General features: G+C 45.0%; 1 protein-coding gene across 12 annotated transcripts in view; it reads right to left on the bottom strand.

Annotated features, from left to right (window-relative positions):
- Positions 1 to 26,949, bottom strand: part of tacc1 (transforming, acidic coiled-coil containing protein 1) — a 457,444-nt gene that overhangs the window by 47,974 nt on the left and 382,521 nt on the right. For 7 of the 12 annotated variants that reach the window (XM_072485833.1, XM_072485836.1, XM_072485827.1 and 4 more), the window contains 3 exons: positions 16,360 to 17,476; positions 8,944 to 8,979; positions 1,970 to 2,030 (listed from right to left, as the gene is read on the bottom strand). In XM_072485833.1, the coding sequence (XP_072341934.1) occupies positions 1,970 to 2,030; positions 8,944 to 8,979; positions 16,360 to 17,476 (1,214 nt within the window). The remainder of the gene's footprint in view (positions 1 to 1,969; positions 2,031 to 8,943; positions 8,980 to 16,359; positions 17,477 to 26,949) is intronic. The other 5 variants (XM_072485825.1, XM_072485828.1, XM_072485830.1 and 2 more) reach the window with 2 other exon arrangements.

Below are 26,949 nucleotides of genomic sequence, written 5' to 3'. Positions count from 1 at the left end.
ATATCTTTTTGTAACCTCCTTATGTCCCAACATCACTAAAACAACAAAATAGCTGTTTGTGAAACAGATTTTGATAAATTTCCCATCATTACAACAGTGATTGCAATTAATTTGGTGTACCCTCCTGAGATTGTGGTTAGGAAAATAAAGGTAGTTTTAAGGGATTTATATTTGTATTGGTAAACATTAGAAATAAGATTCAGTTTTAAGCAGGTTTAATTTAATGTTTCTGTGCCTGGCAGGGTAAAATTGAAAGTTAGATTCATACTGGCAAACGGTGTTTGTATGTGGACGTTGATTAGTTCCATCTGTCTCCATTGTGCTTCGAGGGGGCTATGGCATTACCAATAAATAAAATACATGAGCATGTGGATGTTACTCAGCAACTGGGGCCTTGCAAGGGAATGAAGCTTTTAAGTTTTAGCTGAAATTTGTGGGCAGTTGGAGACAAGACACTGGGGCGTGAGCAGCTGTCAACTCCGCCAGGAGAAGCTGAACAGGACAAGGAAGTTGAAAAGGTTCAAGCTTCCTAAGGAACAGGATACAATCCAGATAACCAGGGAATTTGGACAGAAAGAATGTTTAAGATTATTGGAGTTAAGACAATAGTGACCAAGATATTTTTCAGAAAAGAATCAAGGAAAGTTAACAAGTGTTTGGAGTTAAAGAGACAATTGCAGTAACTAGATTGAAAGTGAGACAGCAGACTTCAGAGGTATATGAAAAGTTTGATGCCATTTTAGTACAGTCTGGGAATCGATAGTTAAAGCTTGCGCAGCAGTCAAGAGAAATAAATCGGAAATGGGTGGTGTAAAATCCTGGACTGGATTCGGCGTTAAAAGTGGAGCAGAAGCTTTGTTTACAAGAGTCATTTGAACAAGATGGACTGGATTTTGGAATGCAATCCCAATGGAAAGCATTATCGTGAGAAGATTTTAAAGCATGTTTTTGGAGTGAGTTTGGAAACTCTTATGTGATCATCCCAGAGGAGAAATCCACAGACGCTAACTTGGGTTCAGAGCAAAATGGGTGTATTTGACAACAATCATCTTGTGTGCTTAAAAGGGACTTTTGGGATCAGACCATTGTAGTTTAAGATGTACTTGGCAATCCATGTTAATATCTAAATCTGTGTGCATTTAAACTGTCGGGGGTGGGGGCAGGAGTAGTAAAGGAATATTGTATAATAATCCAACTTTTCATGTTTATCTTTTTTTCCTTGTTGGAGTGGTCCTGTGATTCTGTTCCTCCAGGTTTAATTTTTTTTTAAAGAGTTACGGTCTTTTGAGCAAGCGTTCCATTCTGGGATCTTCCTGTTCAATTATATCAACTGGGATCATAACATAGTTCAAGGCATGATATCGATACAAGTTTGCAAACCCAGTAAAGGTTTTCAGATGGTGTTCATGTATTAGAATGGTCTAAATAATGTTATCAAGGTAGGACAAGGAGGAGTGAAAAAGTACTTGCGTGTGCAGGAGCAGGGCCAGATGGATATCTCTGTCCTCCCCTCCTTACCCTACCCCACCCCAGGTTGTTGGGTTGCAAATTGACCGGATGTTGAGCCACGTGGCAATAATTCAATCTCCAACAAAAGGTTGTTCAGTTACTCTCTCATCAGTTGGCTGGCCACTCAAACAAACCATGTCAACATCCTCCGCTAGGATTGCTGTTCAGTTTGAATGTCACTCCCCTGGAGCCATGCGGCCATTTTTTTTGGCAGCAATCCACAATCAGAATAAAATGCTCGCAAGAGACAAACACGGAGCTATGCAAGCAATGCAGCTGAATTGCACCACCCTAACCCTGACACGCCCCCCCCCCCCCCTATAAGACGTGGGTACTATCTGAGGAAGCTCGTCACCATTGCTGACCCCAGGTTTAAGTGATGAGATCTGCCTAAAGGTTACAGCATAACCAGTAGAAGCCAGTGTGGAGTTTCCCCTTCAACTTCATGCAGAAAATTTACCTGTTGGCAAACGTCCAACACCAGAGATTGGTTTTCATATTTCTTCACTCGGCAAGCATTCCTTCACGGAGAGAAAAAGAGAGGGAGGGAAAGAGGGGAGAAAAATACAGGAGACCAGTCAAATCACATTATTTCACATCGAACACAAGATTTTATCTAACCTTGGTTTCATAAACTCAAAGGAGCTAATGATGCACATGCTAGCAGTGGGCTCTTAAAGGGCGAAAAAGGAAGAAATAAAATTTGCATGAAATGATATGTACTGATATATAAAAAAAGGACACTTGAATTTCATTGCATGCCAGCACAGTTCCAGCCTCCCATTCGATGTAAATCCATGCTACACACACACAACTTGCTTCTGTGAACACAATTTGCAGACAACCACCTTTCACCCAATAGGCAAACAAACCCTTTGTGCTGACTGAGTTGAGGACAGGACAAAGGCAGTGTGGAATTTTTTTGTTGCGCCCTTATGCTTCCGGACTTGATTTTGGGGGTTGGTGGGGGGGGCGGGATCTGTACGAAGGCGAACAGCTCAGGAACCAGAGGCCAAAGACTTTGAATACATTTGCAAAGAGGAACGAGGTGTGGAAGGAGAGAAAAGGAGGAGGAGAGATCTCTTCACACAAAGGGGGTTAAGGTCTGAACAACTGAAGCAGACTCCATGGGTGGAATTTTATGGCCCTGTCGCAGCAGGGGTGGGGCTGGAAAACACAGCTCGTCGTTCTAAAGTCCATTAACTTATTGGAACCAAAAATTCCTGCTGGCGGGAGGGGCTGTAGAATCCATCCCCATGGGAACTTTCGAAAGGCTGTTGGGCATGCACTAACTTGCAGAGTGATGGGGAAAAAGATGGAGTGTAGGGATGAAGTGGACGGTTCTTTGAAAGGAGCTGTCAGCGGCACAACGGACTGATCAGCCTCCCTTCAGTACTCTAGATTTTATGGTTCTTGGTTGCATTGGAAAAGGAACAGAAGGATAATGTTCGATGAAAAAGTGAAACCAGGAGAGGCGCCTATGGAACATAAACACTGCCAGAGAACCGTTGGAGTGAATGGCCTGTTTGTGCTGTAAATACTGTGCAAGGCTACTTTTCAGACTTAATGCCTCAATAGTCAACCCGTCCCAGGTTTCCTCCACCAATATCGCTTTGTAGATGACCTACCCGAGTTAATTCTCCTGGCCCATGTTTGTGACAGCCCCTTCAGTTGTTCTGATACAGTGCCTCACCTGAATTAGGCAACAATGTGCTGTCTAAATAGTGAAAAGAGGCTTTTAAATTAAAAGGTGCGGCTCAATTTTTTTTTTTTTACCCCCCACTAAAGTTAACCAAAGACAGAAGATTAATTTCCATAGTGTATCCCAATGATCAAAAGTGTGAGGGATTACCTTCTTTCTAACATCATCTCCTCCTCCCCCTCCCTCCAAGATTTATTTTTTTGCAAGCTATAATGTCTGTAAATGAAGGGAGAAAGACAAATACACACATTCAAGATTAGCAATGACTCCCAACAACTAACAATTTCCCTGAACATTTACGGTCTGACATTCTGGTCAGTCATTGATGACACACCAGTCTGTCATGTCACATCATCATAACCTGGATCTCTAGACCTTGGAATTCCTGCTACTGACCCTCTGAATAAGGCAATGGTTGTGCTATCCATGGAAAGGAATTGTTGGCAACAGACAAAAGATGCTGCTTTCCTTAGTGATAAAAATATTATAAGTAACAACATAAATTAAGAGTCACTTTTTAATCACAACCAGATCTCCAATGAATGACACCAATTCAAGGCGCCAATCAAATAGGAGTAATACGTACATCAGCTTTGGTTGCACTAAATGGTGAATGCCTGATTCTGTGTCCCTCTGTTACTACACCAGAGGTCAGTCATTTCCCCTGAGCTCATAACATGCCAAATAAAAAATGGAGACACCATAGGTGGGATTTACCAACCACCCCACCATGTGTTTTTCAACAGGGAGACAGCCCGCCAGCGGGATCGACCGGTCCAGCTGTTGTCAAATGGGATTTCCCGCTGACAGCACCACTCGCCATCATGGTGGTTCAGTGCTGAATGTGAATTGGAAAAAAAAAATTAAGCTACCTTATCCTATCCAAACTGCTGCTTTCCTGGTATTCAGAATCAGAATGGGCGGCAGTGGTTAGCACAGTAGCACAAGTGGATAGCACTGTGGCTTCACAGCGCCAGGGTCCCAGGTTCGATTCCCCGCTGGGTCACTGTCTGTGACGTCGGAGTCTGTACTTTCTCCCCGTGACTGCGTGGGTTTCCTCCGGGTGCTCCGATTTCCTCCCACATTCCAAAGACATACAGGTTAGGTGGATTGGCCATGTTAAATTGCCGTGTGAGCAAAAAGGTTAGGAGGGGTTGTTGGGATAGGGTGGAAGCGAGGGCTTAAGTGGGTCGGTGCAGACTCGATGGGCCGAATGGCCTCCTTCTGCACTGTATGTTCTATATCCAGGTAAAATGATAATGAAATGACTGTTGCTCCACAACGCCAGGGTTAGATTCCCGCTTGGTCACTGCCTGTGCGGAGTCTGCACATTCTCCCGGTGTCTGCGTGGGTTTCCACCGGGTGCTCCGGTTTCCTCCCACAGTCCAAAGACATACAGGTTAGGTGGATTGGCCGCGATAAATTGCCCTGAGTGACCAAAAAGGTTAGGAGGGGTTATTGGGTTACAGGGATAGGGTGGAAGTGAGAGCTTAAGTGGGTTGGTGCAGATTCAATGGGCCGAATGGCCGCCTTCTGCACTGTATGTTCTATATCCAGGTAAAATGATAATGAAATGACTGTTGCTTCACAACGCCAGGGTTAGATTCCCGCTTGGGTCACTGTCTGTGCGGAGTCTGCACGTTCTCCCCGTGTCTGCGTGGGTTTCCTCCGGGTGCTTCGGTTTCCTCTCAAGTCCCGAAAGACGCAAGTGTTAGGTGAATTGGACATTCTGAATTCTCCCTCTGGTAGCCAAATAGGGGCTGGTGTATGTCTTCTAAACAGCTTTCTCCTTTCCCACCAGATTTGAAACTGGACCCCAGAGCATTACCTTGGGTCTCTGGATTACTAGTGCAGTGACAATACCACTGCATCACTGTCTCCCCTAGTTGATCGTTCATCGAATTTAAAAAAGTTGTTGATATCGGTGCCAAAGGTTCTGCCTTTTCCGGGTCAACTACTTTAATTTAATTGTGTAACTTCATTTAAGCTAACCATTTCTACGCTTTTAATCATCTGTACCATTCGTTCATTCCACACCAGTTCACAGACCCCTACTGACACTGCAGACCATGGCTTTTTTCATCTCTGCCTCCAGTCCAGAGCTTCAACGTCTTGTATCTTGGCGACCAGAACTGGTTGCAGCATTCAAGCTCACATCTGACAAGAGCACTGTACAATTTGACCATGACCTCTTCTAATTGATATTCTACTGTTTTTGCGAAGTAGCTGAACATCCGTATTGACTTTGTGGACGCTGCTCAGCATTGGCTGGTTAGATTTATCATCATTCTGAACTTGACATTTCTCTTCTTCAAATGTCATTTGCCATTCTTCTGCAGTTACATGCTGTAATTTGTCAAAGCTGCCTCCACTGCCCCTTCTAATTGGACATTTTCTGCAAAACTGATCATTTTGCACTATGTTTCTGAATTTAGGTCAATTGTTTAATTAGAAACAGCAGTCGTCCCAGCACTGCGCCCTGAGGCACCAAACTCGGTACTTCGCCCCAACTCTGAAATAATGACACCAATGGGTACTTGTTCATGCCTACCCATTGGGCAGCTTCCATTCCCAAGTTATACCTCATATCCTCAAAGCTTTCAGGACGATATAGACATGTTGGTCAGATTTGCAGACAGTGCCAAATGGCATTTAATCCTGAAAAGTGTGAGGTGATGCATTTTTGGAGGACTAACAAGGCAAGGGAATACCACAATGAATGGTAGGACATGACAAAGTACAGAGGGACCTTGTGGTGCACTGTCCATAGATCCCTGAATGCAGCAGGATAGGTAGAGAGGTGTGAAGAAGGCATATGGAATACTTGCCTTTATTAGTACAGGACATAAGAGCAGGGAGGTGATGATTGTGGGGGGAGGGGTTAAAGTGGGGACTATTTTTCTCCCAATAACCAGTCCAATTATTCTCCCTGGATTATAGACGAAGCTAATGGATTTGCGATTCCACGTATCGGTTTTATCACTCTTGTTAAACATGGATATTACATGAACCTATAGTTCACTGGTATCTCTCCAATGTCCAATAAATTGCTCAATGACCAGAAAATGTTTCACAAAACCCTTTTAGTGCTATGCGATAAATAAATTTGTCCTTTGGGATCTACTGTACTTGCTCCAAGTCCAGTTCGCCTGTCTCCGGCTTCCATTTCATTTATGATGAATCAATCATTTTACTTGGGATATCTTTGTTTGAATCGTCTATTTGCGTGTATATTCTCTTATGAATTTATAGATGAAGGAGTCATTAACAGTATTTATTAATTTGTGCTCATCCTCATTTCAAGCCAATTTGCATCTGACTGCCTTATTGTTGTTATGTTAATCAAACAATGTTCAACTCTGGATACCGCATCTTTTCTCCATGTCACCCGTCACTCCTCAGAGCACCTTTCAATGTATTTCGGAGATGACCTACTTTCTCAGTTTATTCTGTAGGATTTGCACTGACCATTTTCTCTTTACCCTCCCAACCATTTGAATTGGTGTTTCTGAAAATGCCTGCAGATATTCAGCAATATCCCTTTGAAAGGTTTTGTGGATAAAGGGAAACCGATGGATGTACTGATTTCCAGAAGACATTTGACACGATGCCACATCAAAAGGTTATTGCGCAAGATAAAAGCCAGTGGGGAACATACTGGCATTGATTGAAGATTGGTTAGCGAACTGGAAACAGTTGGCATAAATGGGTCCTTTTCTGGTTGGCAGGATGTGACGAGTGATGTGTTTCAGGGATCAGTGCTGGGGACTCAACTTTTCATAGCTCTCACAGCCAGCTGGCTCAGGACATTAGCCACTTTAGAGCTGCAACAGAACAGAGGTTGAGGAGCAGACAAAAGGAGGAAATCATTTTCTAACTACTCTCCATGGGTTGATTTTCTTGCAAAATGCTCTGGAGAGCGAAGGGAAGCATTTTTATATAAGCCACTAACCTTTACAAGTGCCCTGACAGGAATGACCTCTTGGCCCAGTCACACTTCCTGTAATTACCAGGAACTAAGGTGAAGATATGAAATGGGAGGAGATAAGCAAGGCATCGCTGAAATATAGATGCACAAAAAGTTACATTCCTGAAACTGGTCATCTTACCAAAAACAGGACAGGTAAAGAGCAAAACCTTGCTTTTCAAAAATGATTAATTTTCACACAGAAAAATAATAATAATAGGACAACTAATATGTGGCCTATTTCACCAATACCCTGCATTTAGATGTCCCACATTCAGTCTGCTGGATATAGAATTCGCCCTCCATACTTATATTGATGATAATTCAATCGTATGTTGTTTATTGCCTTGTCATTAACTCAGGCAGGACAAGTATTTCAAAAGCAAGTTTTGTGAATGGGATTAGTTTTTGTACTTCAATACAGTTTAAATCAGTCAGCAGAAAGAGTGATCATCTCTTTGGCAAGATTTACTGTTTTAGCTCACATCAAAGCAGCACCTTTGTATAGTTTTAAGAAATTCTATTTACTTAAAAAAAAAAACATTCAATGGCAGAAAAATGTTTGTGAGGCATAAAATAATCAACGCAGCGCCTCCTGGAAGGAAAGATTTCATTCCTTCCAGAGTGAGAAATTTTGGCAATTTATTGCACATTTCCTCAGAACATTGCTTTGTGTTCTATTTTATACCTCGTGTGAAGACGAATTCAAAATCAGCGATGTGCTACACAGAATATACATTCTAGAATTCAATAGAAAGTAAAGCTGCAGTGCCCCAGAGATTTGGGAAACTTAAAAAAGGGCTGATCTAATTAAGTAATGAAAACTTCTGCACTGTGGTTAGAAGGGAGCGTCTGCTGTGGATTGGTTTACCAATTCTTTCTTTTAATGACATTGGTGGCACTTGGCTACCAGCTGCTATTTTATTCCTCCATCATGCAGAAGATACGAGGTGATATCTCTGGGTTCCTGAGGGAATGGCTTCACTGTACTTGGTGTCCCAGGGTACCGCACAGATGATGCTGGGGAGTTACAAGCTCCCAAGGGCCTCCCCAAAACTGAATTTCACAATGTCACTAAAATCACATTTATATTATCATTGTTTCCATTGGAAGAGATTCTCATCTCGAAAACCAGTTTCTCTGCGAGCCCCTCTACCCAGTTTGCACGATGACAAAGAATTTGTCAATTCAAGATAACCAACAGGTGTGCCAGCTTTCAAATGCTATTTGTCCATGCCAGTCTGCTGTTTGCAGATGGCCTTCAGATTATAGCCACGGGAGAAGCATCTGCAAGCCTGACGAGGTGGACTGTCTCCTCAGCCTGATCCAGACCATCAGGTTTACATTGGCTGATGGTGACCAGTGGTCAGGAGACCAAGCACCCGCCCCGTGCCTCCCCATCAAAAGAAAGCCTTGGTGGTGCCAAATTTGCTCATAGAAACAATTTGGAAGGAATGTGGGATATTACCTCCCTTCTCATGCTTTGCCTTGGATTTCTACCGATTTGGACAATGGCTCCAACACTAATTCTATCTAAACCTGGCTGAAAGAGGAAGCTGAAGGAGACAACTGAACATGTACCTGGCAGCCGCACTGCCTCAGTTTCATTAATCAGAGTCATGCGTGCTAACATTCTGGGGCATTGCAGTTTTATGGTCATCGCTATTGAACAAATGGTAACTAAGGAACTGTACAATGCATACAATGAATTAGCACAGATAAAGGAGCAGACTCCTGATCGTGCAAAGCAGTTCCGAGTACTTACATCAGAAAACAGAGAAACTTCACTTGTTCAATAGTCCTGGTGCACAGGCAAACAGGGAACACAAGAGAGAACGAGAGACAGGAAGACACACATACAGATGGAGAATCAAAGGGTTCACAAAGACAAAGGGGGAAAAATAAAGGTCACAGAAAAATAAACTGTTAAGTGCAACACCGGTATTAGTCAAAGGAAGCTTCAGCAGTGCATTGTGAGGAATTATTTTTGTGCTGATTCCGGATAAAGATGGGAGTCACTGTTCAGATTAAGTTGACAGTCCCCAACCTAGCTGATGCTTTGACAGGTTTGCCTTTGCAGACTTGCAAAATAGTCGACAGACCTGATCGATTAAAAGAAAACTTTAGCACTGTTAGATTGTACTCACAAACAGTGATGATTTTAAATGCGGGGGATTGAAAATTGGTGCCTTCATAAGAATCTCTCAGGTCTGCAGAAGGTGACCGGAGTAAGGAGAAGCCCTGAATGGTGGGCATTCCTGAAAGTGTCCTCACTTACCTGCAGTAGGGGATGTGCCTACACATCAAGCTGCAAATTCAACAAGCAGGGCTCAAAGAAAAAAAAAAGTAGGAACTTGGACAATGCTGCCATGCTTTGAGACCATTATGGTCATTTTGAACTTTCAATCTAGTGTAGCCACGAGCATCTCGATGGTTGGGGTTTTCAGAGACTCTGTAACTCTGTACTTGTTGAAAATTCCTCAAAACATTGCAGTAAAGCAGCTCCAAGGGCAACATGCCAGAGAGCCACTACTGTGATATTCCAATGGAATTTGTCCTCTCTGACTGAGCTCAAAATGCCTTTTAAATGAGCCATTCACACATCGCAAGGGAAGGTTTCACCTCCCTCTGCTGTCGTCAGCTGCAGGAAAATAAATTCCAAAAAGCTACAGGTTTTGAATAATGAGCCTGATTTTCTTTGTGATGATAATTTCCACTGCACTGAGTGACAAATTTTCTGGCTATCCATTTTACTAGAGTGGATGGGTCTTCTGGAGAAAGAGGATCAAAGAATTAGATCTTTGCTTCAGCAGCTTGTGTCATCCTTTCTTAAAAATTGTGACTCCCTCAGAAAGATGATCTCTCTGGTCCTGGGAGCTTTCTGGTACCTCATTTTAAGTGACTCTCTTCCGAGAGTCTGAATACCCTGCAGCAATGGACTACGCTCAACCCTTTTGGACACAATAGCCTTGTGGCTATGGTACTGTGCGAGACTTGGGTCATGGCAAGTTGCAAAACTAATCTCAATAAAATCAGTTCATTTTAAAGGGTGGACTCCTGAAAGAAAATGGCCAATCAATATTGAATACCCTCCAGCAAGTTGATTAATGTCTTTCGGGGGTTTTGGGGGGGGGGGGGGGGGGGGAGAGGAAAGAGCTGCCACCTCTTCCCAGTCTGGTCTCCATGTGACACTGAGTCCACATTGTCTGGCAACATACCTGGCAAGCCCCCACCGTATGGGTGTGTCTGCGCCATGCCATACTGGAGGATTGCAACCAACCAAAGGGTGAACAGCCTTGCTCCCTGTGAGAACAGGTCGGTCTTCACAGCTTACAGCTATTACTGGCTAGAACCTCTCCTCCCTAACATTTGCCTATCTGCTTGCAAGTGAAGGCATGTAGAACTCATAGGACCTCACCTTCTACTGCAGAGTTTCAATTCTATACGGTGCAACAAAATGAACAAATCCCAGAACAAAACGTGTTCTTCTTGATGCTGTATTGAGGCCTGGAGTTGTTCAGTGAAACAATTTGCTGGTGAAGACTATACTTGCAAAGGACTACTGTTGAATTGGGGAACAGCGACGACCTTGGAATATAATCAGAGGCCTGAACATGTTAAGTGGCTCAGGTGAATTCACACACAAGCTTAAATGGTCTCTGAGTGTTAACTGGAGCTGCCTGGAATGACTCTACATTCTCCTGTACTGTTGCAATAGACACCTTTTACAGAAAGGGACAATCAGATTGAACATCATGCTGTGGCTGTTACTTTACTGAATGTATCAAAGAAATCATAAATTTGTTATGTTTTAAGCTAGCAGTGAACACGTGCTCGTGTTTTAAGGTCCAAATGTAGGGGATAGCATAATTTGTGTAGATTAGTGGGTGCCACCTTTTCCGTATCTATTTATTTGAAGGATACATCATGAAGTAGTTAACAAAGATGTCACTGTCTGCAAGCCTTCCCTTCTGCATTCTTGAGGTGAGCATTTGTTGGTATTGAGAGAGGCCACCTTCGACACCTTTTCTCTTGAATGGTATGTGATATATGGAGTGTTGGTTTAGGTTTCATGATATCCGGTCACAATGCACACAAAAGTAGCTTTACTGAATATAGAATCCCGACAGTGCCGAAGGAGGCCATTTGACCCATCGAGTCTGCACGGACTCGGGAAAAAGCACTCTGCTTGGACCCACTCTTCCACCCTATCCCTGTAACCCCCATCTAACCTACACACATTTGGACTGTGGGAGGAAACCAGTGAACCCGGAGGAAACCCACGCAGACAAGGGGAGAACGTGCCAACTTCACACAGACAGTGACCCAAGGCCAGAATCAAATCTGGGTCCCTGGCGCTGTGGGACTGCATTGCTAACCACCGTCACCCTATGCATGGGTGGAAGCTGGGACTGGATTCTCGGAGGTGTGCCGTTTGCTGGCGGTTGGATTCATTAACCCCGCTGCTTGTCAATGGGATTTCCCTTTGAAGCTACCCCACACAGCCAGGAAACCCGCGGACGGGGGTGCGCTGCAGGAGGGAACAATCCCAAAGGCCGGAGAATCCAGGCCCCGATTTCTTACAAGTGTGTGAGAGAAGATGACCAGCACACCCAAGGACAAATGGACTGGGATGAGGTTATACGAGTGGGAGTATGCAGGTTTACTCAGTATCTGTTACTCTGACGTGATTTTGAATCAGAAAATGTCAGTAAAAATGGATCACTAATCTCAGTGGTGATTGTTACAACTGTGGTTCCGGTTTAGTCAAGTGCTCCCCAGTATAGTGCACAATACATGGTGATTTCTCAATCCACCACTAAGCTTTCTCCTAATTCTAAACCTGACTGAACTCCTCAGTCCAAGCCTGGAGACTTTGTTGGCTCCTCCTTAATCCTTCCAAATGGTTTCAGATTGTGGGTAACTTTCTTAAAACAATAGGTCGATAGTCCAACTAGGAAGGGGCTATATTGGACCTGGTATTGGGGAATGATCCTGGCCAGGTGGTAGAAGTGTCAATAGGGGAGCATTTCAGGAACAGTGACCACAATTCAGTAAGTTTTAAAGTGCTGGTGGACAAGGATAAGAGTGGTCCTAGGGTGAATGTGCTAAATTGGGGGAAGGCTAATTATAACAATATTAGGCTGGAACTGAAGAACCTAGATTGGGGGCGGATGTTTGAGGGTAAATCAACATCTGACATGTAGGAGGCTTTCAAACGTCAGTTGAAAGGAATTCAGGACCGGCATGTTCCGGTGAGGAAGAAGGATAAATATGGCAAATTTCAGGAACCTTGGATAACAAAAGATATTGTAGGTCTCGTCACAAAGAAAAAGGAGGCATTTGTCAGGGCTCGAAGGCTGAGAACAGACGAAGCCTGTGTGGAATATAAGGAAATTAGGAAGGAACTGAAGCAAGGAGTCAGGAGGGCTAAAAGGAGTAACGAAAAGTCAATGGCAAATAAGGTTAAGGAAAATCCCAAGGCTTTTTACACATGCATAAAAACAAAAGGGTAGACAGGGAAAGGGTTGGCCCACTGAAAGACAGGGGATGGAATCTATGTGAGTAGCCAGAGGAAATGGGCGAGGTACTAAATGAATACTTTGTATCAGTATTCACCAAAGAGAAGAAATTGGTAGATGTTGAGTCTGGAGAAGGGTGTGTAGATAGCCTGGGTCACATAGAGATCCAAAAAGATGAGGCGTTGGGCATCTTGAAAAATATTAAGGTGGATAAGTCCCCAGGGCCTGATGGGATCTACCCCAGAATTCTGAAGGATCAAGAGAGGAAATTGCTGAGGCCTTGACAGAAATCTTTGGATCCTCAATGTCTTCAGGCGATGTCCCAGAGGACTGGAGAATAGCCAATGTTGTTCCTTTGTTAAGAACGGTAGCAAGGATAATCCAGGGATCTACAGGCCGGTGAGCCTTACGTCAGTGGTAGGGAAATTACTGGAGAGAATTCTTCGAGACAGGATCTACTCCCATTTGGAAGCAAAGGGACGTATTAGCGAGAGGGAGCACAGTTTTTTGAAGGGGAGGTCGTGTCTCACTAACTTGCTACGAGTTTTTCGAGGAGGTCACAAAGATGATTGATGCAGGTAAGGCAGTGGATGTTGTCTATATGGACTTCAGTAAGGCCTTTGACAAGGTCCCTCATGGCAGACTGGTACAAAAGGTGAAGTCACATGGGATCAGAGATTAGCTGGCAAGATGGATACAGAACTGGCTAGGTCATTGAAGGCAGAGAGTAGCAATGGAAGGGAGCTTTTCTGATTGGAGGGCTGTGACTAGTGGTGTTCCGCAGGGATCAGTGCTGGGACCTTTGCTGTTCGTAGTATATATAAATGATTTGGAGGAAAATGTAACTGGTCTGATTAGTAAGTTTGCGGACGACACAAAGGTTGGGGGAATTGCGGATAGCGATGAGGACTGTCCGAGGGTACTGCAGGATTTAGATCGTCTGGAGACTTGGGCGGAGAGATGGCAGATAGAGTTTATTCCGGACAAATGTGAGGTAATGTATTTTGGTAGGTCTAATACAGGTAGGGAATATACAGTGAATGGTAGAATCCTCAAGAGTATTGAAAGTCAGAGAGATCTAGGTGTACAGGTCACTGAAGGGGCAACACAGATGGAGAAGGTAGTCAAGAAGGCATACGGCATGCTTGCCTTCATTGGCCGGGGCATTGAGTGGAAAAATTGGCAAGTCATGTTGCAGCTGTATAGAACTTTAGTTAGGCCACATTTGCAGTATATATAGTGTTCAATTATGGTCACCACACTACCAGAAGGATGTGGAGGCTTTAGAGGGGGTGCAGAAGAGATTTACCAGGATGTTGCCTGGTATGGAGGGCATTAGCTAAGAGGAGAGGTTGAATAAGCTCGGTTTGTTCTCACTGGAACGAAGGAGGTTGAGGGGGGACCTGATGGAGGTCTACAAAATTATGAGGGGCATAGACAGAGTGGATAGTCAGAGACCTTTTGCCAGGGTAGAGGGGTCAATTACTTGGGGGCATAGGTTTAAGGTGCGAGGGGCAAGGTTTGGAGGAGGGGCAAGGTTTAGAGGAGATGTACGAGGCAAGTTTTTTTTTTTACACAGAGGGTAGTGGGTGCCTAGAACTCGCCGCCGGAGGAGGTGGAAGCAGGGATGATAGTGACGTTTAAGGGGCATCTTGACAAATAAAGGAATAGGATGGGAATAGAGGGATACGGACCCCGGAAACGTACAAGATTTTAGTTTAGACGGGCAGCATGGTCCGCGCAGGCTAGGAGGGCCAAAGGAGCTGTGCTGTACTTCTCTTTGTTCTTTGCAACATCTGGAGAACAGTCAAGGTACCCAACTCTTCAATACAACAATATGCTGAGGGCTCAAGTTCCTCCAGGACTGGCGTTCAAACCATTGATACCTTAGACTCGTGAGCATCACTGGATCTTGGTTAGCATCAGGTTGTCAACGGGTTTGGCGAAGTGAAGTACTCTACATCAATATATTTAAGAAGCAGGGCAGCACAGGGGCTGGTTTAGCACACTGGGCTAAATAGCTAGCTTTTAAAGCAGGCCAGCAGCACGGTTCAATTAACGTACCAGCCTCCCCGAACTGGTGCCTGAATGTGGCGACTAGGGGCTTTTTCACAGTAACTTCATTGAAGCCTACTTGTGACAATAAGCGATTTTAATTTCATTTTTCAGTGGCGCAGTGGGTTAGCCCTTCAGCCTCATGGCGCTGAGGTCCCAGGTTCGATCCCAGCTCTGGGTCATTGTCAGTGTGGAGTTTGCACATTCTCCCCGTGTTTGCGTGGGTTTCAGCCCCACAACCCAAAGATATGCAGGCTAGGTGGATTGGCCACACTAAATTGCCCCTTAATTGGAAAGAATTAATTGGGTACACTAAATTTATAACAGAAGCAAATTGTGAGATTGAGAGACTCAAAAGGTGTCAAGGGATATGGGGAGAGTAAAGGAGTATGATGTGGAGATAGAGGATCAGCCATGATCATGCTGAATGGCAGAGCATGCTTGAGGAGCTGAAAGGCCTACTCCTGCTGCTATTTTCTATGTTTCTATCTCAGGCAGAGGGATCCAGCAAGAGTGAGACTGATGAAGCTTGTAGCTTCCAGTCACCGACAATAAGGAAATTACAAGATACCAATGGCCCTCGCCCTCTGTACTGCAGGAATATTGAAAATGGACAGGTACAGTGATGCTTTCCACAATGAAAATTGTTTTAAATAAGTTTTTAGCATTGTTAGAAAAATGTAGGGAGTGTATTTTAAGACTCACCGCAAAAACCACAGGGTGTGTGCCATCAGAAATAATGCTGCTCCTTCTGGACATGGAAATAATTCCACTGTATAAGTATTCAAGCTGGCCAGAATACAAGGGTGTGCTGAGTCTTCATGGAAAAAGAGAAGTGCGACTTCAAAGAGTGCCGCAACAGCTTGCAACAAAACTTCCCAGTCAAGGGAGTGTGGGTCAGACATGGCACCAATCCACCCAACAACTCTTTGTCTGACTGAGGCTGAGGGATTGGAGAATTTAACATGTGGTGCATTGAGTAGTATCTTTGTAAACGTATTTTAAAAATGGAGTAAAAGCAGTCAGAATATATCAGAGAGCAGTTGCGACTGCTCATTTATCCTGTAATCACGTTGTCTGAAGCGACTCATTCTCATGCAGCAACCAAACAGATTGTTAAATTCTTTCTGAAGCGACCATGTGATTTCCACAATTTGAAACACAGAATATTTTTTGCATCCACATTTCACAGGTGATGCTTAAATAATTTAAACTCTTAAAAAGAAATGCTCAACATGGAAATGCTCAAATAGATCTTGAGGGATACGAATGCCAAAATGTCTTTTGACGCCACTGTGGGTATCTACTGTGCTGTATCACTTATGTCACAAGTGCATAAAATAATCTGGCGAGTGAGGCTTGGAATTGAAAAGATATTGTCTCTGATGTAAGTTAATGGTGTCAGTAGAGAGCAAAGCATTACAAAAAAAAGAGTCTTTCTTATTTAAATATCCGATCTTCATGATCTCTGGGTGAAAAAACAATGGCTTGAACTATAATAATTAAAACAATCTTTTCTTTTAAGGTTTACAACTATTACGTCTGACTGCCCAACAGCATTTCTAAAATACAAAACACAAGATATTAAATCTGGCAAAACTCACGTTATCACTCGAGGCTTCGTCTTCTTGGGCGACACTTTCTCCTCGTCAGGAGCAATCTCCAGACTGGGGTGTTCAGTCCTGTCGCTCACCGGCTCGAAGGGCGTGAGGGAGTCAGACGTGTTGGCTAAAACTTTTGAGGGTTTGAAAGGGTCAAGTGAATCGTCAAAATTATCAGGGTCAAATTTATACGAGGCAATTGGTCGGGTGGGAGAGTTCTGCAAACCACAGGAGCCGCCGAACGGGTTGAAGTTAGGATCATCCCACTGAGTAGAATCAAAATTGTATGACCTTTTGGGAATGGGAAGGTCATCGAAGTTGGTGGCGGGGCACGCTTCGTCCTTTCCCACAGGAGCAGCGGCCTTAACCCCAGCCACTCTTTGTTTCTTCCCACTCGACTTGCCGCTGGGTTTTTTACCCGCTTTCTTAGACACTGGCATCCGATTTTCTGCATTCTCCTTATCGTCCGAAAATTCAAGTTCCACCTGAAGTGGCGGGCCTTCGGGTTCCGTTTCTGCTGCAGTCAAAGACACTGACGGCTGCCCGTCAGCCGGGGGTGTGTGTCGAGGTCTGGGTGCTCCAGTGTTCAAAGGGTCCTTAGCCACATCGAAATCATTGGGGTCAAAATTATGGGCAGATGTTCGTACCATCACAATATCATCTCCCACTGCTGCAGCGGGTTCAAGAGTCTCACCAACCAAGACTGTAGCTTTTCCTGGCTTGCCAATGCCAGCTGGAGGCTGTATATCCAAGGCCTGGGCCTTTTGGTCCATTGTTGGTACTTCGTCCTCAGAAACAGTCATTTCTCTTTCTTGGTCACCAGTCACTTGGTTTTTGGGCGCTGCATCAGGCAGCAGCAAGTGACCTGTTGAAGAAATAGGTGGAGAATCTCTGGCTGTTCTTACTTCACCTGCAATTTCCTCAACTTTCAGAGGGGTTTGCACTGTGGAGAAGCTATTGGCATCAACGACCTTCTCCAAAGCGGTGCCAGTCCTTTCAGTTCCTACTTGATTATGTGGCTTGAAGCCATCACACTGGGCTGACTCCAACAATGAGTCTTGACTCTTCAAAGGCGCTGGAGATTCTGCAAACAACTGTTTGTCTTCTGGGTGCAAGGCTGCTGCAGACAAAGGCAGTGTGGTCAACAGAAACAGAAAACATTTTTAAAAATGACTAAACACAGCAACAGAAATCTCAGCACAAACAGCTCATCCAATTTGCCTGTGTTAATCAAGCTGCATTGCCAAGGAACAGAATCTCTGAATATGCGGAGATCTCCATCCCAAATATAGCACTCACTGCCATTGATGCACCCAACCATTCCAGCGTAAAACTCTATTCATCAAGAAAAGAATCAGACACATTATGAAGTTAGCACACATTATGAAATGTTAGCACACCGGGCTAAACAGCTGGGTTGTAATGCAGAACAATGAACCCGCGCTGCTGGCAATTCCCGTCCCGGTCTCCCCGAACAGGCGCCGGAATGTGGGGACTAGGGGCTTTTCACAGTAACTTCATTAAAGCCTATTTGCGACAATAAACAATTATTATATGGAAGCATAAAAGCATTCTCATTCAGACCGTGTTCCCAACACTTTCAATATATTAAGTGATGCACTATATTGGCAATCCAATGCCGTCATATTGCAAAGTAATTAGCCATGTCTCTGATATAGTTCCTCCGATCTCATTCATTCCACCAGGGAATTGCCAACACAGACGCCAAGCATTCTTCCCCTCCAGCCCCCATCCCATGGCAGGAAAACTTCCAAATAGAGGTGTAGCCACCATCACATTGCTCCCTCTTCCCAGGGAGCTACTGTTCCATTGTGGTCAGCTACAGAGCAATGGATTGGCGTCGAGTTGCCTACATCTCTGCATGGCCAATGAGCCCGGAGGTTTGGAAACTAGGCAAAAGAGGAGGCCACATTCAACGAAAAAAAAACTTGCAGAACGGTTGTGCAGCAGAAACAGCGTTCAGAAGTTCTTCATACAGAGGATGAAGGGTCTTGGGGCCATAATGCGGTTGTAAAATTGCCAGTAAATGCCGTGATGCAGGGGCTTCATGACCTTATGAAGTAACAATGGGAAAGAACTAACGTAAACGCAACATGGGAGGTGCAATCTTCTGTAATTTAACAGCAATTTCTGCTATCACATAATCGCCACAAATTTGAAAAATCAAGTTCCCCCCGCCCCCACATGTCCACTTCAAATGAAAGGCATGGGGCATCCTATCCAGAAGGCAAGAGGATGCTATCACCCACCATCCCTGCCAGCAACATGTGACAAAAGCAAAGCCAAACAAAAACACAGCAAAGATTATTTACCTAATTGCTGATTAAAGTTGACATTTCTGAGCTGGCAGGAAATGAAAGCACAGTGGTCAAATGGACAATGCTAACATGAGTCTTCTCGGTGGGGGCAAAAGCAGGGGGAATTGCAGGCTTTTTAATGACACCAATTTCAGAGTCCGCACACTGCCTGCACATCAATAATGCAGTCACGTTGCACTTGTGATGATCAAGGGCTGGTGCAGAGTAACACTGCTAAGAATGCTAAAGAACCGATTTGCCACTTCGATATTTCAGAGATAGAACATGGAACAGTACAGCACAGATCCTTCGGCCCTCGATATTGTGCCGAGCATTGTCTGAAACCAAGAACAAGCTATCCCACTCCCTGTCACATCCCACTGGATGTGGGATGAGGGTCTATTTGGAAACGTGATGTTGGACTAGGCCTATTTAGAAACGTGATTTTGGATAAATATAGTGGCGTGTCTAGTAATGATTCAAGGGCTGATGCTAGAATAGTCAGCTAGATTGAAATTTATGATATAAAAGCAACAGACCAGCACTCACAGTCAGGGATGCGTGGACTTCAACAACCTCCTTTTTAAAAAAAAATGCATCCTTGTATCTTTATTGTGATTTTCTTAAAATAATTGACAGACACGTCTGACCAGCCAGTCCAGTCTCCTTCAGGATTAGCCGAGGTGTCAATTTCAGATACCAAGAAATGGAAACAAAATAATTCACCAAGCAAAGCAGTAAGCTCCTTCGGAAGGAAAAAGTGACCATCACCCCCAAATCTCATGTGTTCCAAGAACAGACTTCCAGAGAAATCAACAGAGAAAAAGCACCTGCTTACTTTCTGGAGGAAAACTTGGTTTGTAAATATCACAGCATGCATTTTGCATCCCGCTACTAGTGTAGTTTTGACAAACCCTGAGTCAGCTACATGGCAACACAGGAAGAGGCCATTCAGCCACTTGAGATCCATCGGGGCTGGTCGGAGACCAAACTCCATGGGCTGAATTTCGTGGGAAAATTTCTAAGTTCATTTGTGGCGGAGTTTTCAGGGAGTTTCTAGTTACCTGCCACTTTTTTGGGGCACTTGGGAGTTTCTCACCAGTTTAACCCACACTTCGAATTTGTTTCAGCACTGGAGAGCTGAGATCGGGCTGCCATTTTGGGTGTCCCAATCTCCAAGAGAGCTTGTGGGCCCCACACCCCTCATCCATGGGCAATGTTACCACCCACACACATAGGCACTACACCCTCCCCCAAGTGATGACACCCTGCTATGGGGGTTCCCTCCTCTTCTGGCTCCCCCCACACCCCCTCCCCTCCCTATCAGAGGCCCCCCACTTACTATCTATGCCACCCCCTACCCTTCAACCTCTCACCTTTTCTTTCATGAGCATGGACCCCCTCTGGCCCAGATTCTTGGCAGTGCCACCCTGTCACTCTTGCATTGCCACCCTGGCAGCAGTGCCAAGGTGCCAGCTGTGCAGTGCCTAGGTGCCCAAATTGCAGAAGGAGGGCCAGGGAGCCAGCCTGCACTATCCCTGACCACCTAGGGGTCTCTGATGGCCCAGGAAATCGTCTGGGTGCCAATCCACCTGGTCCATGTTTGTGTGGACCAGTACTTAACTCAAGGGACGCTCCTTTAAAACAGAGATGAGGAGGAATTTCTTCAGCCAGAGGGTGGTGAATCTGTGGATTTTTTTGCCGCAGAAGGCTGTGGAGGCCCAATCACTGAGTGTCTTTAAGACAGAGATAGATAGGCTCTTGATTAATAAGGGGATCAGGGGTCATGGGGAGAAGGCAGGAGAATGGGGGATGAGAAAATATCAGCCATGATTGAACGGCGGAGCAGACGCGATGGGCTGAGTGGCCTAATTCTGCTCCTATATCTTATGGTCTCAACGGTGCCCGCCTGCAGTCTCGCTGGGGAGGCTGATAGATCCTGGGAAGGCACACCCAAGTAGGTTTAAACCCGGCTTAGGCATGCTTGCACCATTTGGTCACATCCCTTTTGGACATGATTCTGACTCCAATGCCTCGCAGGACTAGGGTGGATCCCACGAGGTGTGAAGGCTACAGGGAAGCGTCTCTCGGGATCTACCGGCCGCGTTGTACTCGCGCTCAAGCGCAATGTGGACCCAAAAATCACACCCCAAATGTGATCTTTGCCCCATATCCCTCAATGCATTTGAAAAGTAAAGAAATCGATCAATCTCAGCTTTCCGATTTGTGATGGACCTGGCATCCTTTCCTGTCGTGAATGTCAAATGTTTGCCATTCTGTTCATAGAAGTGGTTTCCTTATTTTACTCTTGAAAGATCTGGCTTTGATGTTTACAGTATGCCTTCAACTAGCTTCTCTCTATCTACACCTATGGGAGAGACATTTGGCTGCTGTCTCAAAACATCCGATCCTTGGGAACTCAACAAGACAACTATTCATCTGTCAAAGGATTTCATCAGACCTCCGGAGGGACCAATTGCTTTGGGTTGTTTTGAGATACTCTAAATGAAGACACACTCGGATTAATGTGACTCGGGAAATCCTGTGTGAAAAGAGAAATCCTCCCCTCTAGTTTCTTCACTAAATTATTCTATAAATCAGAGTTTCAGCTTCCCATCAGACGATCCATCAGTGGTGAGGGTACTATTGCATTGGACACAAAATGGGCAAGGGGTAATTCTCCACTCCCCCAATTTGCTGTGTACAGGCAGTGTCTCTACATGTGCATCTCCTCCATTCACACGTTGCTGCAGAGAGAGCTGAGGAGTTAACGGTTTGGGTGGAGATTGGTCCAACGCTGGAGATTTGTTCATCAAAGAATTATGGGGTATCAAAATGCCACGTCACCATCCTACAACACATGGCAGATATTTTTGCGCTCAAAGTGTGGAGAGACAATCCTCTTGCCTTACAATGGAGGGACTGCTGTTGTGGGACTAACAGCCTCCAGCAATGCAGCTCGGCAAATCTTGGACAAGCAGTAAAGTACATTTAAGCAAATCCAATAACTTTCTTTTCACTGCTTTCATGTCAAGTTCCAAGCTCTAAGAAACTTGAATTTGGTCCAAAAAAATAAGTTGTCTGAACTTCAGTTCCCAGCACTAAACTCCACTTTTTTATAATTTCACAGACATGAGTCTTTGAGTAAATGTTTTCCACAATAACCACCGACTATTCAGGGCAGCTCATTTGTATTTGCGTCAACAGCTGATAATATCACAGCTACCAATTACATTTTCACTGGCATTTAAGGACATATTTGAAGCACTTGTCTTATCTTTTGCCCGAATGAAGGCTACATTTTGACAGGGTGGAGGCAATGTGATTTGGGAGGTACGGGGACGAGGGGGAAAAGAGAAGGAACAGGCTGTCAAAGAACAGAAACAGCAGCAACAAAAACAGCAACAACAGTGGCATTCATAGCCTTGAGTGGTGGGGAAGGCATCCACGAAGTTTAATAGAGCAAAATGCAGACAAGCTAAGCCCTGCACACTTACTCCTACGCTTTCTTGGATCAGGGTCTGTAAATGGCTCCTGGAATGGAGTCATGTTTTTCAGTTGTAATTGTGGGCAGTTGTTTGGCAGGGGATAGGGTCGAGCTCGCTGGAGAGAGGGCGTGTTTAGATCCCAAGATGTTCAGACAGCTGTCAGCATGTGTCATATGCTTGTGCAACGAAGGAGAAAGGAGTCTCTGGAGCCAAGTTTATAATAACGCTCATATTTGTTTCGGAGTACTTAAACTTACAATTGTTTAGGCTTGGTAACCAATCTTATTTTTTACGGCTTGTAGTGGCTTCAGTGAAGGGCTGTCATTGGGATCTTCCACTGCAATGCGATGGCGTGGGGAGGCGGGGGGGGGGACAAGAGTTTCCTGACTTTCCTTGGATTCAAAGCTCTTCTTCCTTCAATGAAGCCAGTGGAACTCTCACTGGCTGAGAATGGTCACAAATGATGCTTTAAAAAAAACTTTCAGATGAACTACTGTGTTCAGTGTGAGAAAAATCACTTCAGAATCATGCTTTAGAAGGGAATTAAACCATGTATTAAATTCTGCAGCTTTGACACATGTCTGCACAACCTCAAGTACTGTAGATTAGATACTCAGTGAACATCTGTCACCTTAGTTTACATATTTCCTTGGAACTGTAGTGAACTAATCAAAAACTGGTACCTAATGGACCAGGTGTCTGGATGGGCAAGATTCTCTTTGGACTGTTACAGATCACAAACGAGCAGCAAATGGCAGGGAACAATTAAAGATCGATTACTTGCCCTGGCTCAAATGGCTCGTCAAGGGAGGGGGCAAACTAACGGTTAAGATATTCTGCAAAAAGAAGGTGGAAACACTTCTCTGCAGCAGAGAGAAGAACAGCCCTAAGGGAAAGGTTTGGCGCGACCCAGGAGTACCATCGAAGTCAGTGCAGATTAAAGAAATCTAAATAATCTACAGAAGTATGAGAAGTTGACAAGATGAATGCAGTCCTTTTCCTTTGTCCACTCTATTAACCATAGTCAAAGCAGCAAGTAGAACCTGTCAAGCGGAGTTAATTACTGTCTCGTTTGTCAAAGTCATATTTTATGCTTAATAAATCTTGCCACTTTGCCACGCTATAACAGTCCTGCTGTTGACCAATTTATCATGCCCCCATTCCTTACCAATAAGTAAGTGTCCTTTGTGCAATTGGGAGACCACTTGCTGCCCCCCTCCCCCTCCCTCCCCGGTACCTCTGCCATGCCATTGAGATTTTAGGACCACTGGGTTCAGCAGTGAATCAGCAAGGAAGACAATCAACAGAATCAATGGGGATTGTATTGTTGCGGTTGTAAGACCAGAAGAAATAGGAACAGGAGTCGGCCGTTCGACCACTCAAGCCTGCTCTGCCATTCAATAGGATCCAACATTCCTCACGTCCACTTTCCTGTTCTTTCCCCGTAACCCTGGATTTCCTTACTGATCAAGAATCTATCTCAGCCTTAAAAATACATAAGGACTCTGCCCCCCACAGCTCTCTGTAGCAAGCAGTTCCAAAGGCTCTCAACCCTCTCCTCATCTCAGTTTTAATTCTGAGACTATGCCCTCTGGTCCGAGACCCTCCCATGAGTGACACATCCTCTGAGAATTTACCCTGTCAAACGCCTCAAGAAACATATGGGCACGATTTAACAGCCGCATTGAGCCTGGTGAGGATCCGTGCAAGCCTGTCAGATAGCAGGTGGGGGTAAAATTGGGAACTGCGCCTGGTGCCAAGAGGTTTGCAATTTAACCAGCCCGCTCCTGTTGTTGGCTTCCGAATCCCGTCTAGACATGGCGAGAATCCAATAATCACCAATTAAGGCCAATCTCTATCTTATTAATAAGATAGACGCTCCATCGAACAGCCTCCTGGAATCTAACTGGCCCCCCCAGCAAGAGGTCACGCGAGCGCCGATTAATGCGGTTTCACAAAAACGTGGACCAGACAGTAGGGCAACACAGTAGTGGAGTGGTTAGCACTGTGGCCTCATGGCACGAAGGTCCCTGGTTCAATCCCGGCCCACTGTGTGAAGCTTGCACATTCTCCCAGTGTCTACGTGGGTCTCACCCCCACAACCCAAAGATGTGCAGGGTAGTGGATTGGCCACGCTAAATTGCCTCTTGGGGGAAAAAAAAAGAATTGGGCACTTTAAAAAAATAAGAGATGTGGACCAGGCGCAACAGCACCTGGGGGAGGCACTGCCAGAGTGGCAGTGCCATTTGCCAATGTAGCACTGCCTAGGGTCATGCCCAGCAAAGGATGGATGAGGGGGAAGGGGTCCGAAAGGGGGAGTGGGATGACCTGTTAAAGGGAGGTGGCCTCAAACAGCCCATAGCAGGGTGTCCTCACTCGAACGGGGGGGGGGGGGGGGGGGGGGGGGGGTGTATGGAGGACTCTTCAGCTCACTTAGAGATCTAAACCTTTCAAAATGGTGGCCCGATCTCAAGTTCAGCTTCCCAGTGATGAAAAAATTCTAATTGTGGGCTAGCCCAGGGAGAAACTCCCCAAGGCCCAAAGTATGGTTAGATAGCAGTGAGGAACCCACTGACAGAGCCGGGGAGAAACTCCCAGCCACACCTGCCTGAAATGAGGAGAAACCTTTAATTTAGAAGGCACCCTATTTGTTTCAATTAGATCACCTCTCATTCTTCTAAATTCAAATGACTAGAGTTCCAACCTGTTTCACCTTTGCTCACAAGATAATACCTCCATACCAGGGATCATCCCAATGAATCTTCTCTAAACCACCTCTAATGAAATAATATCTTTCTTCAAGTAAAGGGATCAAAACTGCTCACAGTTCTCCATGTGATGAATGTAGAAATTCCAAATATACTGTATGGTATGTATTTGCTGCAGTAAGGTTTAAAGCTCGAGTTCATATGTGACTACTGCAGTCATATTTGAAAGACTTAAAAGTTTTGGAGCCAGAAATGCAATTAAAGCATCGTAAAAAGTTTGGGCAAATAGAATTTTGTTTGGATTAAAGGGGATACCCTGTGGAGTTAATTAGATTTCAGCTTGGTAAGATGATGTATTAACTGGGAAGAGCCAAGGTATGAGGCATTTTGAAAAACAGGAGAGTTAGTTGAGTTTTAGATGGAAATGTGAGCAGATGTTATGGACGTAGGGCTACAGGGGCCGGCGCAGAACAAAAGAGGCCCCCAGCCCGAGAGGCCGGCCTGCTGATTGGTAGGCCCCGATCGCAGGCCAGGCCACAGCGGAGGCCCCCCCTGGGGTCGGACCCCCCTCTCACCCTCCCCCCCAGATGCATCCATGCCGGGTAAGAGCAGGCATGGACGGTGCCGGCGGGACTTGGCTTTTTAGTGTGGCCGCTTGGCCCATCCCTGACCTAGAATCGCCGGGGAGGGGGGGGGGGCCGTAGAGCGGCCCCCGACTGGCGCCGCGATGGCGCCGATTCTCCGCTCACCAGAGAATCGGCAGACCAGCTTCGGGCCGGCGTGGCGCAATTCACGCCGGTTCAAGGGATTCTCTGGCCCGGCCCCGGGGTGTGAGAATCCCGCCCTTTGTCTTTGAACTTAATCCTCTCCTCAACTTCCTTGGTTAGCCATAGTTGATTTATCTTTCCTCATTTCTGGGATATATTTTTGCTGGCTGTGAAAATGAAGAATGTGCAGGATTATGGTGAGAAGGCAGGGGAATAGCATTGGGTGAACTGCTTATTCAGAGAACCGGCAGAGACACGATCGGACAAATGGTCTCTTTCTGTAACAATTTAGTGATTATTTATTCTGTAATTCAGTGATGGACTAGAATATAGACTATATAAAAAAAGGTTTGAAAGTCAGAATATATACTTTGAAAAACAAGGGTGTAATCGGCCTTCACCTGGGTCTCCTCCTTAAATGCAACATATAATCTTAATTTGAACGGTAATTGTTCTTGGTATATGCCCCTCTTAAAGCAAGCAAACCTCCACTTATTTGTTTCTTTTGTTGCAAAGCTCTTGCTGTGCTTCTAAATCCCACATCTAACATTTAGCCATTGGTTAATTGCTCAGGTTTGCATCTTGCTTGTGCGGCTGGCTCACGAGATCCTTAGAACCAAGGGTTGGTTTGTCTGCAGTCAAAGAGGCCAGAGAAAGCCCTCTAGGATATGTGCAAATCATAAAGTAATAGGATAACTCAGCTTGAACGAAGAGAATCAGGATTCACAGCAAAGTAAAAGTGATTGTGTTCCCAATTATGCATCAGCCGTATGTGCATTAAAGTTCAAGGTAAGCACAATCGAACATGCAACCCAGCAGTGCCTCAAATAACATTGCATAAGCATAATGAAACTAGGTCAATATACGAAGGCCAATAAAAAGGATTTACAGATAACACGGTTCATGTAATCTTCTGGAGTAGATTCAATTGCCCGAGGGAGCTGGAGAGAAATGTTCCAGAGTAAACTTTTATTGGCCTCAGGTTTCTCACCTTTTGCTGGAGACGAGATGCTTGTGGAAGGGTAGGCAACCTCTGGCTGCAGTGCATCACTGATCCAGGGTGGAGAGCAGATTTTGATAGACCAGCTGCTCTCGACCAGTCTATCATTTTATATGAAACACTTCAACTGGGGTCATGCACAACTTCAAACAATAAACTGCTGTGATCCAGTCACAGCTCTGGGCAAATACTTGATTTTTTTTTTTTACAAATTGTAAAATAATACACACAAGATAAAATAAGGGGCGGGATTCTCTGAAATGGAGGCAGGGTGTTCGCACCGTCGTGAATGCCGTTGAGGTTTACGACGGC

This window comes from Scyliorhinus torazame, chromosome 20 (assembly GCF_047496885.1).
Source record: "Scyliorhinus torazame isolate Kashiwa2021f chromosome 20, sScyTor2.1, whole genome shotgun sequence".
In the NCBI taxonomy this organism is placed as follows: domain Eukaryota; kingdom Metazoa; phylum Chordata; class Chondrichthyes; order Carcharhiniformes; family Scyliorhinidae; genus Scyliorhinus; species Scyliorhinus torazame.
This window is presented reverse-complemented; position numbering and strand designations above follow the sequence as displayed.